This window comes from Salvia miltiorrhiza, chromosome 2 (genome assembly GCF_028751815.1).
Source record: "Salvia miltiorrhiza cultivar Shanhuang (shh) chromosome 2, IMPLAD_Smil_shh, whole genome shotgun sequence".
NCBI lineage: Eukaryota > Viridiplantae > Streptophyta > Magnoliopsida > Lamiales > Lamiaceae > Salvia > Salvia miltiorrhiza.
The window spans coordinates 71,968,582-71,985,737 of NC_080388.1; the positions used below are offsets into that span (position 1 = coordinate 71,968,582).

Below are 17,156 nucleotides of genomic sequence, written 5' to 3' on the forward strand. Positions count from 1 at the left end.
TTCAATCAGATAACTGCAAATCTTGACATTAATAGAAATAATAGTCATTTTTAGACTTACTTGATAAACAAAAAATCTGACTCTCTTCAATCCAAATAAGAGATTCAATTAAAGCAATCAAGCCACAAATACGTTTCATTCTCTTGCAGCATCCAACTGTCATTTTTGTTTTCCTACAGAAATTAAGCGCTACAACTAATAAGAAAAATTTGGGGCACTACACCCAATCCGGATGGCACAATATCAGTCACAGATATTCAGCATTGCATCACTTCACATCTATAGCTCATCCTGCAAAATAAACACAAACACAAAAATAAGAATTTTTGTGACATGATAATTACCAATAAAAACATTGTATAGCAAAACGCATAAGCAATGAAAATTAACAACTTACATGCGCATCATCGTCAACCGAAGCTACAGGGTCATCGATGGGGTCCACTTTGGAATCATCCTCAGCGTCTTCACCTTCAACATCGGACTCGTCACCTCCATCCTCAGCCTGCAACAACAATGAAGTATCCCCCATTAGTATACATATGAAATGAGGCAATTCGACACAGTTTACTTCTCAGAAATAAAACTAGTCTTACATCAGAATCAGCAGCTGGATCATTCTTTGATTCCTCCTCCTCTCTCTTCTTTTCTGCCTCATCAAAAGCAGCCTTCTCAGCCTGCATCATTATCACCACCATTGACAAATCAATAATAAATAGACAAGAGATAAAAAATTCATCGTTTATAGAGAAGGTGAAAGAAAAGAATTCCGAAACAAATGCCACATACATCCTTTTGCTTTCCCCATGTTTCTTCTGCGACCTTCTTGGCATATTCAGGGTCATCACTTACAAGAACATTGTCAAACAAGGTTCCAGATTTAACCTGCAAAATAGTTCTAATGGCTGAGGAAAAGGGGGAAACCTAAAAAACACGAGGAAAAAAAAATAAAAAAAAAAAACTTTACCTGCCACAACTCGATGCCTACATACTTGAGCTTTGGGAAAACATATAGTTCAGGGTCATCCTTGAACTCTGCAATGATCCCAAATTCGAATTAGCAAAAACCAAAATAACGGATTGCAATAGATGCTCAGAAATTAAAGTAAATAAAAACCTGGGTTATCAATCATTGGTGCCTTCCACTTGCCCTTGTAGTTGGGGTTCTTAATTTTCTGTTACAGAAAAAGGGCTATTTAGATTTACTCTACTTCATAAGCCATATACCAGTAAGGCAAACTCAAATTTCAACAAACCTTTGCCTTCCATGGTCCCTTGTACTCAGGGTTGGGAATGGTAGGTGCAGTCCACTCACCATCCTCCTCATCATCCCAGTCCTCAGGCTGCAAATGGAAAAAGAATTTATTAAATAATTTTCAAATATTAGTTTATGGTGTGTAGAAGCAAAATCAATGTCATCAAGTTACCTTTTTGGCATCAGGGTCGGCAACCTCCTTGGGGATGTCATCATAACCCTGTCAACAAAGACAACTCCAAGCTTATCATTAATTCAACACCAGGAGTTCTACACTGCTCCCTCTTTAGTAAAAGACAAAATAATGTAAGAAGTCAAAGGTCTGTTTACCTCTGGCTTCACGTCTTCAGGATCAGGAATGAATTCCTTGTCATCCCAATCTTCAGGCTGACATTGGTAGAAACAAAGTTAAGTTAAATTAAGAATACCAGGATACACAAATGGGAAACAAGTTTAACATACGAGAACAAAACCCACCTTCTTGGCTTCAGGGTCCTTGATCTGCTTTGGTGGTAAAAGATCCCAGTCAGAGTACAAGCTCCCAGTCTGCTTCTCCACATTGTCGATGAGGATGCTGTAGGTAGCATCAGGTCGGAGAATGAAAGTATATACATGAGAGAGTTGATCAGTCTCGCACGGAACATCCTTCTTGATCAAGTTGTTTTTGTCATTGTATGTGAGAATAGCATGAACCTTTTTGGTGGTGTAACCACAGATATCTGGCCCAAACATGATGCTGCAACCAACCAAACAAAATACAATTCAATATACAAACTAAGTAGACCCAGATCAAGAAAGGTTAGGTGATGTTTATACCTGTATGGAGTGTCACCACCAAATTTCTTCTGGTCAACCTCACCACTGAGCAATTTCATGTATCCACCACCACAATCAAGTTTCTGTTCATGCTTGACAGAAAATTGAAAAACTAAGGTCTTATCCTTGTTGCTAAATTCAGGGAATTCGGCAGAGATGGCATAAAACCTATAGTCTTCACTGGTCTGGATACCTGCAGCAAAAAAGGACAAAAAAGTGAGATTTTCAATACGTATACTTAAGTATACATACAAATTGCCAGGCACAAACTGAGTAATTACCTTTGTCATTGGCATCTCCACTCCATTTTCCAGAAGTGTAATTCCACTCGCCAGCCATGTTCTCATCCTTCTTCCACTCAGATTTGACCCACCGACTCTCCCATCCATCTATAACATTTAGCAGACAAATACATTAGAACAGACTACCAATGTAGGCGGTGCAACTAACTTATAATGTTCATGAAGAGCACTAAACATAAACAATCAATTTTTGTTTTCTTTTCTGGAGAGAATGATCTTATGTTAAGAAGATAGGAGGCACTTTCAGTATAGGAAAGTCTTCTTTCAGGGACAAGTAAACCACTGAGATAGAAATATAATCCCTCACATCAACAAACAATTCATTGACATAGATGACACCAAAAGACACCAGAGTATGTTTAGCCAAACCCAACCAAAAATCAATCTATGATGCACAAGTTTACAAAATTATTTCCCTTGAAACTAATGTCAATTTTCAAAGTAAATAAATAAACTACAAATAACAACAAAATTAATTTGTCATCAACCATGCCAAATTTTATTGTATTGACATTTTTACAAGTACTATTTAGAAAAATCTTCAATGTTAATGGTCCAGTCAAGTAAACAAGACAATTAATACCAGTGCCTATCACAATCACATAAACCAACATGAAGGGGAGGACCAATCAGTCTTTCATATTTTAAACCATCCAATAGCAACAAGTTCCTTTTAACATAATAATTCTCGACCAGCAACACCGTAGAGCTATAGAAGACAAGTTCGGGCAATTCCATTGCAAGTTCGTATACATTAAGCAATACATGACAAAGTGATCTGATCTGTCGTTTAGCCATGTAATGCCACGGCATTAGCTGCCACTGGATCACATCATTCTTTCCAAGCTCATACACTAAAATACATTCTTCCATTAGTCATGAAAAGGTACATATAGACTGCAATGACAAACAATTACCCACTACAAGAAAGTCACGGCGAGAAAATCAGCCAATAGTTCAGTGGCAACTTCTCACCGACATTTCCGTTTGAATTGAAGTGCATTTAAAGTCGAGAATCGTTATTTACTAACACACAAGAAGAAACTGGAAAAAAATACGAATATTACATCAGATCCACAGTACACTAATCCCAATTAGATGCAGAATTAACCTAAAAAGTGAAATCAGCATAAGAATATGAGCATCAAACTACAACACACTGTTAAGACTAACAGAAATGACAATTTCATCAGATCTACGATAAATAGATCTCAATTGGATGCAGATTAAACCTACACTACATCCTTAGATAAAAACAATCAGATTCGCACAATCATAGAAGTGACAGACCGATTACTCAAATCTCAAAACCAAAATGCTAGCTGAGTGAACCGAAATGATTGCAAAAATAGAGTCAAACAGTGAGAGAGATGGAGTCGATACCATCGAAGCGCTCCTCGAAGAATACGGCGGCAGAGGCGACGGCGAGGAGGAGAGAGAGAGTAATAGCTAGAGAGAGAGGCGTTGCGATCAGCGATCTTCTCCTTACTATGGCCATGGCTGCTATAGTGACAAAACAACTGAATGAGGGGAGGGGTTTATGTAGGTGGGATTTTCGTGCACAATATCGAGTCAGGTGCAGGCCTGACGTGGACACTTTTGAAAGGAGAAGCCAATAGAATGACGCCACGTCGGACTTTGCTGTCACTGATTTCAACGTGGCCGGTTTGGATTGGAAACTTACACGAATTCGAGTGGCCGTAGGTGGGCCAACACTTGTAGGGGTTAAAGGGTTTGTCTAGTGCAATGACGTATTTGCCCTTCGATTGCGTTTACTGACTACTGTTTTTGCCTTTTTGGATAGAAAAGGAAGTTGCAGTTTATTGTGGAACGTTTAAATTAAAGAGCTAATTGTTCGTAATTTCGATATCCAGATTTTTGAAAATTGACTTTGTTTTTTCAGAATTATAGCAGGTATCTAATATTATATATGATCTTTTTTTAGAATTATAAAATATATTTAATATATAATTAAATAAGCAATTCGTACGCAGATGAAATCACTACCCACACAAATATGGGAACACTATCCACACAAAAGTGAGACTGAACCCAAAAACTCTCACGAAAGAAAGTCTTTAGTTGCTCAACTTTGCTACTTGAGTTAAGCCTCATGCATTGACAAAAAAATTGTCTTGAACTCAAAGTTTGTTCGTTAATAATTCTATAATTAGAAATGATCATCTATTCATCGTGCCAAAAAGTAACGTGTTCATCATTGATGTGATAATTTTAATTATAGTAAGATAATTTTAATTAGAGTAAGATATGATAATCTTCTTAATTTTCTAATTAAAATTGTCACATCAGTGGTGAGCACGTTATGCTTGCTCACGATGATAGGTGATCGTTTCTATAATCACTTAATTATATAGAGTCCGATGAAAAATTTGAATGTACTATTAAAAAAATTGACTTTATTTTTCTAATTATATTTAGGGCGTGTTTGATATTGGCTAATACACTGTATTAGCTAATTTAGTACAGATTAGTCTAGTGTTTGGTATTATTTAGTAATAATACAGATGACCCGGTTTAATCCCACGACCCAGTATTATTAATCCAGATTTCTTAGGATTAATAATACCACCTCCCCCTAGGATTAACTTAAACCATGATATTCTGTATTTAGCCATGATAGCAAACACCAACTCAGTATTAATAATTTGTCATTATCTACGCTAAATATCCTGGTTACAAATTATCCTACATAATCCTTTACTGAATGGTTGAAAGCCCTTATAGTAGTATTAGATTTTGATCATCGAAAATGGTTGAAAAAATAGCATGAAAGTTGATGACACGAAACTCTATATTCTTTCCTTTTTTTTTGATCATTTTCAATGACTAAAACCCAACAATTTAAATATCATTAGAAAAATAACATCAAGAGCTTTCAAATGGTACCTTTCGAGTTTTTCATTAGATCTCAGGGAATCAAGTTGTTGGCCAACGAACTTTTCGGCTCATGTCAAATTCCAAAATAATTAAAAATGTATGCATGTTTTGACGAAATAAATAAATTTGATTAAAAACCAAAATTTGAATATAATTTATAAGCAATTAACTTAAAATTAAAATAAGCAATTTGAGTATGGCGTTTCTCGTGATTCCGTTTTTCTTTACAAAATTTTACCCACTTTCACATCATTCACTTTTTTTTTATGTAAATTCTAAACTAGAAGATGGAGAAATTATCAAAATTCAAATTAAGGGGATCGTTATCACAATTGAAATTCTTTGATATTTAATTTCTCAGAACAACATTTATGTGCAAACAGACATAGATACTCTTTGGTTGATGAGCAAGAAGAAAAAAAAAATGAAATAAGTAAATATATATGCATACACACAAACACATTAGAGTTAGTCTTTATTTTTTAGACAAACATTAGAGTTAGCATATGATGTAATAACATATATCCCAGTAATTAATTGGGAGCATTGCGATTTAAATAGACATAAAATCTGATAGTATTATTTTGATGTAATAACAAACATCCCAGAAATTAATATGGAGGGTTGGAGTTTAAATGCACATAAATTCTGATAATATTTTGGTTCTCCGATGAACCTTGTGCATCATGTAAATGTTACAATTTTCGATTGCATGATATATTTTGAGAAAATATTATTACTCTCTTAGTCTCACTATGGCTCACTTTCTATTTTGAATTGTGTCATTAAAGATGACTTATTTTCATAAAAGGTGCTCCCTCCGTCCCACTTCAATTGACACTTTTACTTTGGGCACAGAGATTAAGAAAGGGTTGGGTGTGTAAAATGGGTGAAGCCATTTGTTTAATGTGTGTAGAGAAGGTGGGGACCACATGCTATTTTTGGAAAGTGTCAATTGAAGTGGGACAAACAAAAAAGACAAGTGTGCCAATTGAAGTGGGACGGAGAGAGCAATATTTAACTATTAAAAAGTTGTGGACTCTTATCCAATTTACACCTCTTTAATCTCTGTGCCGAAAAAAAGTGAGTCATGTTTAGTGTGACCGAAGAAGTATTTAATATTTATATATTTATTTTTTTAGATCAAATTTAGTATATATCATTAAAAATGAAACTTCATATAGTTCTGAAATTTTTAGTTTGCTTTCGACAATATTTATGAACCTCTATTTTCATTTTTCACCATGCAAATACTCCATTTGACTACATAGAAACCTTTAGCGTGAAGAAAATGCAAATTTGTCCAAGTTTTTGGACTAATTCGAGATTATACATCCTATAATCCTATAAAGATGATAACATAATTGAGGTTAGTAACGACTTAGTTCCACCAACTAATACAGATATAGTAATTGCCAACCATTTCATCACTCTAGAAACTTATGTGGTTATTGGCTCGATCGCTAATTACATGCATAGTTTATTCGCCCTCATAATCCACACACGCATCTTTTGATTTATTTAATTATTTGTAGGAATGATAATCATGTACGAAATTGATGTATTAGCTATAGATTGGAAAAAAATAAAAAGATTGAAAAATTATAGATAGACACGGTCACATGATATGAAATGCAACGCCTAATATAACATCTACTTCTTTTCTTTTTCTTTTTTCTTTTTTAGAATATATAACATCTACTTCTAATTGCACACATATAATCACAATGTATATATTTAATTTGTTAGTGGTTAGTAGTTTACAAAGCGCATATATTATTTATTATAAACACATTTCATCCAAAGTAATCTATAAAACCTCACGGCATCGCAAGATTGCCAAAATAAGTAAATAAATAGATGAAATAATATTTTTATAAGGATTTATAATATTAATGTATAAGAGATATGCTGATAAATGAGACAAAATAGCAGGGAAAAAGAAACAAAATAGCAGGCGGGCCAATTAGAATGTGTTTGGTTTTTGTCTATTCCAAATAATATATCGTATCTACATGAGTTAATTACATCTAAAATTATAATCTTTGAGCCAGAATACATAATAAACACACACATATATTAAATCTATGCAATAATATCACAAATTTTCAATCTATGTATTATTAAACCTCCCCAAATTTTATCTGATAAATAAAAGCTGACATGGCTGACATAGTTTTTCTACACGGACCAAAAAACTCCCAAGTCTCCAACCATCAAAACGACAACATGACATTTGTATTTTGACGACATTAGATAAGTTATTTAGTGAAATTTATTTATGTAATATCAGGTCAAATTGTAAATTTGGAATCTACATCTCGAGCACATAAATTTAATGTATTTAGTTGTTCATTTTCAAATGGTAATGAATGAGCAATTAATACATAGAGATTGATGTTTAAAAATATGGAGAATTAAATATCGCACGTTGGAAAAAGAGAAATCTCTAATGTCATTTATAAGTCCTTAGCCTGTTAGTGTGCAATACCTCGAATTCACTCAAATCGTTATATCTTGGAAATATTTGCCGTCGAACCACGGAACACTCAACACTTAACAGTGACAAGCATTTCCATTCAGATTTTGAGACAAAGATCGATGTAGTAAAATTGGTAAAGAAAGGTTGATGTTGATGGGTCCATAGCACAAAATGATGGTTGCCCTACTATTTAATTTGATTGGATCCTTTTATTTGAAGCAACTGAGGAGCTTCATGATTATCCACTTCTCTCACTTCATACATACTCAACCAGTATAATACACTTCTTCAATATGCTAATGTAAGAAAAATATATATTTGCTCCATCTTTTTTCAGCAGTCCACACATTCCATTTCCAACTCAAAGTTACTAAAATATAATAGAAACTTCAGAGAGAGAGAGAGAGAAGTAATCTTCACAACATGTGATAACTACAACCATTTATGGTGGCCTAGAGAAAATATATGTCACAAGTGAGGTTCAAGAAATGAAGATGATTATCAACTTGGTTAAATAAAGATGTATTTAAGGGAAGCAATAATCATTGATGTCTTTAACCAAGGCAAAAGCTGATTGACTAAGAATCACATAACCTCCTTGAACTGAGACATGTATTTGTACAGTAACTTATGTATCACGATGTATCGCCCTGATATATATAAAATATCTTAACACACTCGACTGTATTTGAGCCTAATGTTACAGATCTTCATCAGTCTCAAAGTAACAGATCCTTCACAAAATTAAAACAAGCAAATTATGATTCATGTAAGCTTTTATAATGTTCTCTCACTATCCTTGCTCCATGTATCTTCCAAATAGGACATGCATAACCCTATTGTATTACAGTCCTAATAATTGTTCATTACTAAACTCAAATTAACCCAACAGCCTGTGATGCAGCACAGTAAAGTTTCGTATAGTTAGTGATGCCACAAGCCAAGTAACAAGCATACCTTGATGTGATGTTCTGTGCCTGGACGGTGTTGCTCAATCTCAATCCATTAGTAATTGTCGAGGGTGGTGACTCTGACGTTAAGTGAGTTGGCAGTTTGTCCCTCAGGAGCAGCCTCACAAGTGATGGCCTTGGTGGTAACATAACTGCTATGGTAGCCAACTGGTTTGATCAAGATGGATAGAGAGGAGAGCTCTTGAAGCATCCTCTATGTCATAGTGTGATCAGTGCACAAAACCTACAACATCAATCAAGTTATTATAAGTTTCAAGCCCTTGTCACTGACCATAATTTTCCATGCTGCCATCCCTTGGTACATACAGCACAAGAACAATCTGTTTCAGTGTCGATCATGAGTGGTCCAAATCGGTTGGACAAGAGAGCTAAGGTAGGATGGAAACTTCATGGTGCATGAGTAAGACCTCACCTTGGTGCGACGTAAAATGGAGATTGCTATATCATTCATTTAGATAAACAGTAGAATGGAGATGATGAAAATTCATCATATTCCATCTCTGAGTAATTTTTAATCTGAAACGAAAAAAGGTCAGTACTTATGTAGGTAATCTAAATCAAACACAGTGCCATTTAAGAGTGGGAAGCAGAATAACAGTAACACTAGAAACAAAGTAACACTAAAAGCAACAAATAGGTAAAAAACCCGTCAATTGCAGCATCCCTAGTCTGGCATGCATGCTCAACAAAGATACATCATCAGGCAACAAAGATTGCACAGATTCCAGATATTATTCTTAAAGTTAAATAAGCCAGGTGCTGGTGAGGATAAAACATTCCATGAATTAGAGATAAAAATTGCATAGAAGAAAGACGGGAAGAAACAAAATTCAGCTAAACAATTTCTTCTAATAGCCCTCAACCCAGAGACAAGGGCAGGTAAATGCAAGGACTTATACTAAGATGAAAACGAGAACTTGATTTCTTTTTGGCCGATCTTAATGCCACTACAAATATGATAGTGCTTCGCTAGCCCACAAGGGCAAAGGTGCCTGAATCAAAACTGAATAACCTGTAACAGGATGTTCAAAAGACAAGCTTTCTGCATGAAGTTCATGTCCTTCATATATTCTCTCTTTCCATTCATAGACACCATCATATTTCACATCCCCTCTAATTGGAATTCCAAGAAACTGGCAATGCAGACGAATCTGGTGTGTTCTTCCACTTCTAGGGTATGCTCTCACTAGAACCTCTGATTTCTCAGTAGGTGTAATTTCTGATTTTTCCTTAACTACAATGGTATTTTCTACATGTTTCTCCAATCCAAGGGGCTCTTGCGAGCAACCTTTCCCATTTATTGATAAAACTTCAACAAGTGTTTCCATGTCTCGAATGGATGATCCACCAGGAAGTGTCCGACCAATATCAGAAACAGCATAGACACGCCAGGCTCCATGCTTTGATCGACCATGACCAGATTTTACGATGATCTTATCCCATTTCGGAACTGAACCAACACAAAGCGCAAGGTAAGTCTTCTTGACCATGTGATCTGTAAATGCTTTAACAAGCTTGGCTGCCACTTTATGAGACTTTGTTATGACCGTAACACCACTCGTATCACGATCTAGCCTATTAGATAGATGGAGTTCTTGCAACTTCACTTGCTCCTCTGAAAAAAAGATGCACACAATTTAAGTCCAGACTGAGCCCCTTCCAATTACAGAAGAAAAGCCTTCATAACAACATTTCCCCACTGTTTTAGATCTAAGAAACAAAAATGGAATCCACTTTGCGAAGAAAAATCTCTAAATGAATAGAAATGCATTCTCCAACGACCGAGTAATAAAAGTTCAAACCAAACAAGGTTTCCAGAGATGTCTTCTCTTTCGATTCAGCAGGCTAATGAACATCATTAACTTAGTTCAACAAATACTAACAAATTAGTTTTGGAGCAAATTAATTAACAGCCATCCAACTGACTCATAAGCATCAAGTTCTAATTCAGTCATAACTGGTGATTAATAAACCTTAATTGGGGACTAGTAAACCCTAATTGGATATGACGAACGCCAATTGGATTTTAATTGGGTGAATGCACCGTATGCACAAAAGTTTTTGCAGCTCATACAGAATAACATATAAACAGAAGGAAATAATTTCTAACCCTTTCATAATTCAGTTTAAAAGAAGATATAATGTACTATTAAATTAAACCGAAAACCAGTATCTGGAATTAGCGAACCTTGATCAGGGCTCAGAAGACTCCGAACTGAAGACAAAATGGATTCGCAGTAAATCCCTTGAGGCTTATTGACAGCAATGAGCCACTCATCTTCGAATAGTACGTCATTTCTAGAGAGAGAAAAGAGGGAAGATTTGGACGATGCCGTTAAAGCCCTGTTCAGCTCAACGTTCTTGGATAGAAGCGGTGGCGGAGGGGAGAGTGGGATAGGGTAATTGGCCACTGTTTGAGGGGCGTTTTCCGGTTGAACTTGAGAAGAATTCGTGAAGGCTTCCGCCGCCATTGACGAGAACCGGACAGGTCTGGTAATTCGGAGGAGGGCATTGGAGTGACTGAAGGGCATTCTTGTCATTGCATTGGAGTGAATTGAGTAAAATGGTGCTTTTTAGAATATGAATATTTTTCTCTTAAAAAAAAGAATATGAATCTTTTATAATCTCATCCAAATATTAACATTTAAAAAATAATGCTAACAATGTTAATTAATTTATATTATGAGTAGAAAAAGAAATTTACGATGTAATAGAAAGTTTATAAAATTAAAAATAGACTAATTTATATGAAAGTTCCAAAATAATAAAAAGTGATTATTTTTTATAAACGAAGAAAATATAACTTTTGATAGACGGATGAAGTATATCACAACTTATCTTAAAGGGTTAAATGCATGTAATATCATGAACTTAAGCAGAAATCCAAATTTAGCATGACTTTTAAAAGTTCCAATTAATATGGCTACCTTTGCTCCGTGTTCAATTTTAGCACCGATTTATTTTCCGGCATAATCACGTGGCAATGACGTGAACCACGTGGCAATGACGTGTATTCCAAGTGACACGTCATAATCTGTAACTTACGAACCTCCAATTTTAATGTGTAACTTACTTCGTATTCAATTTAAATATTTAACTTTACTCCTTGTTCAATTTTAGCATTGAATAGAGAGAGAGAGAGACGAGCATGATCGGAGAAGAAGAGACGCGGCGGTTTAGCTTCGTCAGCCGGCGCTTGGGACGACGCACAGCGAGGCCGACGCTCATCCACCCGGCGTCGCCTTCATTTTCCTTTCTCTTTCCTTCTTCGCTCCCCTTTCTCAGACACACAATCAGGGCTAAAAGGGCGCGAGCCCCATTTTTTTCGATCCAGACCAGGTGAGGTCGCCGTCGCTGCCGCTAAAGGCCCGGTGAACGGCCGCCGCTCCGTCGTCCACCTTCTCTCATCTCGACTCTCAACGGAAGCACACAATTAAGGGGGAGCGGGAAAAAGGGATCAAGCCCTAGCTTCTCCGCCTGAAAGCGCGGGTGACCGCACGCCGCCGCGCCTTCGTTGGCCAGAGATCGCCGCACCGCTGATCTCCGTCCTCTGCTTTCGTTCGGCGAGCGACAGACACGCTGGCCACCGCCGCCGCCTGGTGGAGATTGGGGTTTTTGTCTTTTTGGGGTTGCCGAAAATTGCCAGCCACTCCCACCGGAAACTGGAAAATTGAAAGAGATGGTGGACTGATTTCTAGAAATTTTTGATCGGAGGTGGGGACTTTTTGTGGAAGATAAACAAGGTTTTTGGTGGGCTGTGGAGATTAGGAACTGAAACGGGTGAACGCCGATTTTGCGAAGGAAGCTAACCGGAGAAGATGAGGGGCGGCGGGAGAGAGAAAAAGCTTGGCGAGCAAAACGCAGCGTTTTGCTCGCCGGCCGGAAGCTTATGCCGGCAAGCCACGTAGGATTGAAGCGTGTGCCGGCAAGCCACGTCAAAAAGGGGTGCTAAAATTGAACACGGAGCAAAGGTAGCCATATTAATTGGAACTTTTAAAGGTCGTGCTAAATTTGGATTTCTGCTTAAGTTCATGATATTACATGCATTTAACCCTATCTTAAATGATAAAGTTAAATATTTAAATATATTTGAGATCATCTATCTCACTTTTAAGTGTTTCATTCGAGTATGAATATTTAAAAGTTATTAATTTTTCTAATTTATTCTATTTATTAAAAAATAATTAAGACTGATATGTAAAATCGAGTATGAAATGAGTGGTTGCATAACAATTTAGGGGGTGTATTCGTTCTGGATTTCCACAGATTTTAAAATTATCTCGAATAAGATCATATGTTCCACATTATTAATTTAATAATTGTTATTATAAAACAAAAATTTACTATTACCAGTGAACACACGTTATAATTTGAAAATGATGACTAGTTTAATTTCGAGGGAACATTTGTAAAATTTAGAGAATTCATAAATGAGAATGTAAAATTGTGAGAAATGAATGCATAATTTTGTAGCAGGGAAGAGCATCAAGAAGGATGAACAATCTCCGGTTGGTGGCGGGCGGGTCCCTCCTCCACGAGCACGAGCAGGAATGGTGGCGGCAGGTCCTGGATCCGGGCGGCGAGATAGTGAACCGATGGAACCGCATCTTCTTCGCGATCTGCATGATCGCTCTGTACATCGATCCCCTCTTCTTCTACCTGATCCGTGTGGAGCCCCAGCACAACTGCCTCAGCATCGAATACCACCTCGCCGGCTTCCTCGTCCTCATCCGCACCATCGTCGACCTCTTCTCCGCCATCCACATCCTCATCAAGTTCCGCACCGCCTTCATCGCCCCCAACTCCACCGTCTTCGGCCGAGGCGATCTCGTCACCGACACCAACCTCATCGCCGCCCGCTATCTCAAGCGCAACTTCGCCATCGACCTCGCCGCCGCCCTCCCCCTCCCCCAGGTGAATTCAATTTAATTAATTTAACCAAATTTAATCAATTAATTAATTCTAATTGGTCTATATGCATGAAATGGCAGTGCGTGGTGTGGGGCGTGATGCCAATGTCAACATCTCGAACCAACAACCATGTGAATCACACCATCAGTCTGCTAATCATCCTTCAATACATCCCGCGCCTCATCATCATCTTCCCTCTCAATTGGCGGATCATCAAGAACACCGGCGTCGTCGCCAAAACTGCTTGGACCGGAGCAGCCTACAATCTCATCCTTTACTTGTTAGCAAGTCATGTAAATTGATTCATTCATCTCTTCATTCACTCATTCATTCATTCATCATAATAAATCAATTGATTAATTAATTAATTTGTGCAGGCTCTGGGAGCAATTTGGTATTTGATGTCTGTGGAGAGAATCTACTCATGCTGGAGAGATTACTGCGCAGTGGAAGGGAGATCGGTTTGCAACACTGGCTATTTCGATTGCGTATCCACTCTCCCGGGGCGTGAAACTTGGCATAACTCCACGCTCGTCTTCCAGAGATGCGATGGCAGAACTGGCGTTTACAATTTCGGAATGTTCGAGATTGCTTTGCACGATCACATTGCCTCGGTCAATTTCTTCGAGAAATACTTTTATTGCCTCTGGTTTGGCTTGAAAAGTCTGAGGTCTGTTAAATTAATTGATTAATTCCACTAACACATCCATTGATTACTGTATTTCTCAATTAATTACTTAATTTGTAGCTCAGCTCATACGGGCAGAGTATGGAGGCGAGTGCGAAGGTAAGTGAGACAATTTTTGGCATTCTGGTTTGCATTACGGGGCTACTCTTCTTCTCGCTTCTCATAGGCAACGTGCAGGTACGCAATTAAGGTCATAGTTAATTTGATGAAGAATTGAATTGGATTAGCTAGTATACACACATATACATATATACATGGTATTGGTTGGTTGTGGATGATCATATATAGACGTATCTACAATCTACAACAGCAAGACTTGAAGAATGGAGAGTGAAGCGACGAGACACGGAGGAATGGATGCGACACCGGCAGCTGCCGCCGAACCTGCAGGAACGCGTGAGGCGATTCGTGCAGTACAACTGGCTCTCCACCAGAGGCGTCAAGGAGGAAGAGATTCTCCAAGAATTGCCTCTCGACATCCGCCGCGAGGTCCAGAAGCATCTCTGCCTAGATCTCGTTCGTCGCGTAAGTTCATTCATTCATTAATTGTACCGAGCATCAGTGTATTTTTATTTGTGACAAATACATTAATGCTTGATCTTTGCGAGTCGAACATTAGTAAAAAATACAGCTAGACATACTCAATATCTACTAAATTGAGTGATCGAACATTAGTGTTTGAACATGGATTATCAAAAAAATGAACTTATACTCGACATAATCGACCGTTGCGAGTCGAGCAGTCGAATATCAGTGCAAAATGCATTAATGCTCGGCATAACGGTAGAAAATGGAGTACTAAATAGATATAATTTATATATTTTATTTCATTCGTTCACGAAAAAAAAAGTCCTAAAAGCGATTGAGATTCAGTTTACCACATTTGATGTCCCACTTTTTTTTTCTCTTATATATTGCTTCAATTTTAATTGTGTATATTATAGTTTAATTTGTGATTATCAACTTGGAATTATTTCATTCAGTTAGGCTATATAATTATTTTTTATCATTTAATTTCACATTTATTAGCTAGTAATAGGTTGATAAACTCAAAGTTATGATATAATATAATTTTTTAAAATAAATATTAAGTATAATTCATAATATTATAATAAATTTTATTTTTATAAAAAATATTATTAAATAAATAGATATAATAATGTTATATTGTGATACACACAAGATTATGAGAGACTGAATCTCATCTCCCGAAAAGTGGCTCAACTAACTTAAAAAAAAAAAAAAGTGGAGAAATTTAGTGAAGAAAAGAGCCTCACAAATTAAAAGACGGTGGATCCATAAATAGCAATATGTGTAAATATTTAGGAATATTAGAGATAATAGTTAATAAGATTATTTTTAAAAAATGATTAGGACATATTTTGATGAACGTAATGGATATAGGTGCCTTTCTTCTCAAAGATGGACAACCAGCTCCTTGATGCAATATGCCAGCGGCTGGTGTCATCCCTAAACACGAAAGGCACGTACATCGTACGGGAGGGCGATCCGGTGAACGAGATGCTCTTCATAATCCGGGGGCAGCTGGAGAGCTCGACGACGGACGGCGGGCGCTCGGGGTTCTTCAACTCCATAACCCTAAAGGTGGGCGATTTCTGCGGCGAGGAGCTGCTCAATTGGGCTCTCATGGCCACCTCCCACCTCAACCTCCCGGCGTCCACGCGGACCGTCCGCTGCATCACCGAGGTGGAGGCCTTCGCCCTCCGCGCCGACGACCTCAAGTTCTTCGCCTCCCAGTTCAAGCGCCTCCACAGCAAGCGCCTCCAGCACTCCTTCCGCTACTACTCCCACCAGTGGCGCACGTGGGGGGCCTGCATCTTGCAGGCCGCCTGGCGCCGCCACCGCCGGAGGAAGCTCGCTGATGAGCTCTCCAGGCATGAGTCCATGCTCAATTTCCGCGATCTAGACGACGACGACGATGATGGCTCCTCTCGCCGCGGGAGCACTTCAGTCACTGCTGCTCTCCTAGCTAAGAGATTTGCCAAGAATACAAGGAAAGGGATCACTCTTCGCAAGCTCAAAATTCTTGCTGGAGACTCCACTTCACCAATACCCAAGCTCTTTAAGCCTCATGACCCTTAATTTAATTTATCTTTTAGTTATTCATTTGGTATTTAGGTGATACATGATTTTAGCAATTGCTTTTAATTTGCAACTCTAATGGAGCATATGTTGGCCAAGCGCTACAGTGGTTAATGTCTAAGGCCAAAGATCTTAAATTCGAGTTCATTGTTTGGTCTTTAAAATTCTATTTCATTAATTTCTATTTAAATCCCACACGTGTTTGAAAATAATGAATAAAGTGAAAGGAAAAAGTACATCTGCATAATGCAAACATGATTACTTGTTGAGCCTCTCCCTGCTTAATTCCTCATCTCGACCAAATATGTTTTCTTTATTTAATTTGCAACTCTAATGGAGCATAATGTCACAAATCAATAGTTCTGATTATTGTGTGCATATGTTGGCCAAGCGCTACAGTAGTTAATGTCTAAGGCCAAAGGTCTTAAATTCGAATCCATCGTAACATGGTCTTTAAAATTCTATTTCTTTAATTTCTATTTAAATCCCACACGTGTTTGAAAATAATGAATAAAGTGAAAGGAAAAAGTACTTCTGCATAATGCAAACATGATTACTTGTTGAGCCTCTACCAGGCTCCCCCAAAACTGCTTAATTCCTCATCTAATTTTCCTTTTATTTATTCCAGTTCATGCTTTCTTCCTCTCATGGCTTCTTAATTTGTGGGCACTTGTCTTTAACTTTGTCGTGCAAGATCACATAATCAATTTAAAACAAATGACATAATCTG

At 37.5% G+C, this 17,156-nt stretch overlaps 4 protein-coding genes across 5 annotated transcripts in view; 1 reads left to right on the plus strand and 3 right to left on the minus strand.

Moving 5' to 3' along the window:
• Window positions 1-17,156, minus strand: part of LOC131008955 (uncharacterized) — a 984,029-nt gene that overhangs the window by 602,995 nt on the left and 363,878 nt on the right. The window lies entirely within an intron of this gene.
• On the minus strand, window positions 86-4,054 carry LOC131008957 (calreticulin-like). Its single transcript, XM_057936105.1, has 13 exons — window positions 3,757-4,054; window positions 2,353-2,460; window positions 2,072-2,264; window positions 1,733-1,991; window positions 1,586-1,642; window positions 1,428-1,475; window positions 1,257-1,343; window positions 1,118-1,175; window positions 968-1,035; window positions 790-885; window positions 597-677; window positions 398-505; window positions 86-291 (listed from the first exon to the last, which is right to left on the minus strand). The coding sequence occupies exons 1-13, from the start codon at window positions 3,869-3,871 to the stop codon at window positions 280-282; spliced, it is 1,290 nt and encodes a 429-aa protein (XP_057792088.1). The 5' UTR covers window positions 3,872-4,054; the 3' UTR covers window positions 86-279.
• LOC131009007 (RNA pseudouridine synthase 1) lies at window positions 9,488-11,314 on the minus strand. The gene is made up of 2 exons (XM_057936190.1): window positions 10,913-11,314; window positions 9,488-10,339 (listed from the first exon to the last, which is right to left on the minus strand). The coding sequence occupies exons 1-2, from the start codon at window positions 11,262-11,264 to the stop codon at window positions 9,672-9,674; spliced, it is 1,020 nt and encodes a 339-aa protein (XP_057792173.1). The 5' UTR covers window positions 11,265-11,314; the 3' UTR covers window positions 9,488-9,671.
• Window positions 13,090-16,596, plus strand: LOC131008925 (probable cyclic nucleotide-gated ion channel 16). The gene is made up of 6 exons (XM_057936045.1): window positions 13,090-13,638; window positions 13,716-13,928; window positions 14,013-14,305; window positions 14,389-14,500; window positions 14,612-14,848; window positions 15,728-16,596. The coding sequence occupies exons 1-6, from the start codon at window positions 13,219-13,221 to the stop codon at window positions 16,424-16,426; spliced, it is 1,974 nt and encodes a 657-aa protein (XP_057792028.1). The 5' UTR covers window positions 13,090-13,218; the 3' UTR covers window positions 16,427-16,596.

Coding starts and splice junctions, on each gene's coding strand:
- LOC131008957 (XM_057936105.1), bottom strand. CDS start 3,871: ATGGCCATAGTAAGGAGAAGATCGCTGATCGCAACGCCTCTCTCTCTA. Junction 1,992..2,071: donor GGTGGTGACACTCCATACAG/GTATAAACATCA, acceptor GGTTGGTTGCAG/CATCATGTTTGGGCCAGATA. Junction 886..967: donor TAGGCATCGAGTTGTGGCAG/GTAAAGTTTTTT, acceptor ACTATTTTGCAG/GTTAAATCTGGAACCTTGTT.
- LOC131009007 (XM_057936190.1), bottom strand. CDS start 11,264: ATGACAAGAATGCCCTTCAGTCACTCCAATGCCCTCCTCCGAATTACC. Junction 10,340..10,912: donor TCTTCTGAGCCCTGATCAAG/GTTCGCTAATTC, acceptor TCTTTTTTTCAG/AGGAGCAAGTGAAGTTGCAA.
- LOC131008925 (XM_057936045.1), top strand. CDS start 13,219: ATGAACAATCTCCGGTTGGTGGCGGGCGGGTCCCTCCTCCACGAGCAC. Junction 13,929..14,012: donor TTTACTTGTTAGCAAGTCAT/GTAAATTGATTC, acceptor TAATTTGTGCAG/GCTCTGGGAGCAATTTGGTA. Junction 14,849..15,727: donor GCCTAGATCTCGTTCGTCGC/GTAAGTTCATTC, acceptor TAATGGATATAG/GTGCCTTTCTTCTCAAAGAT.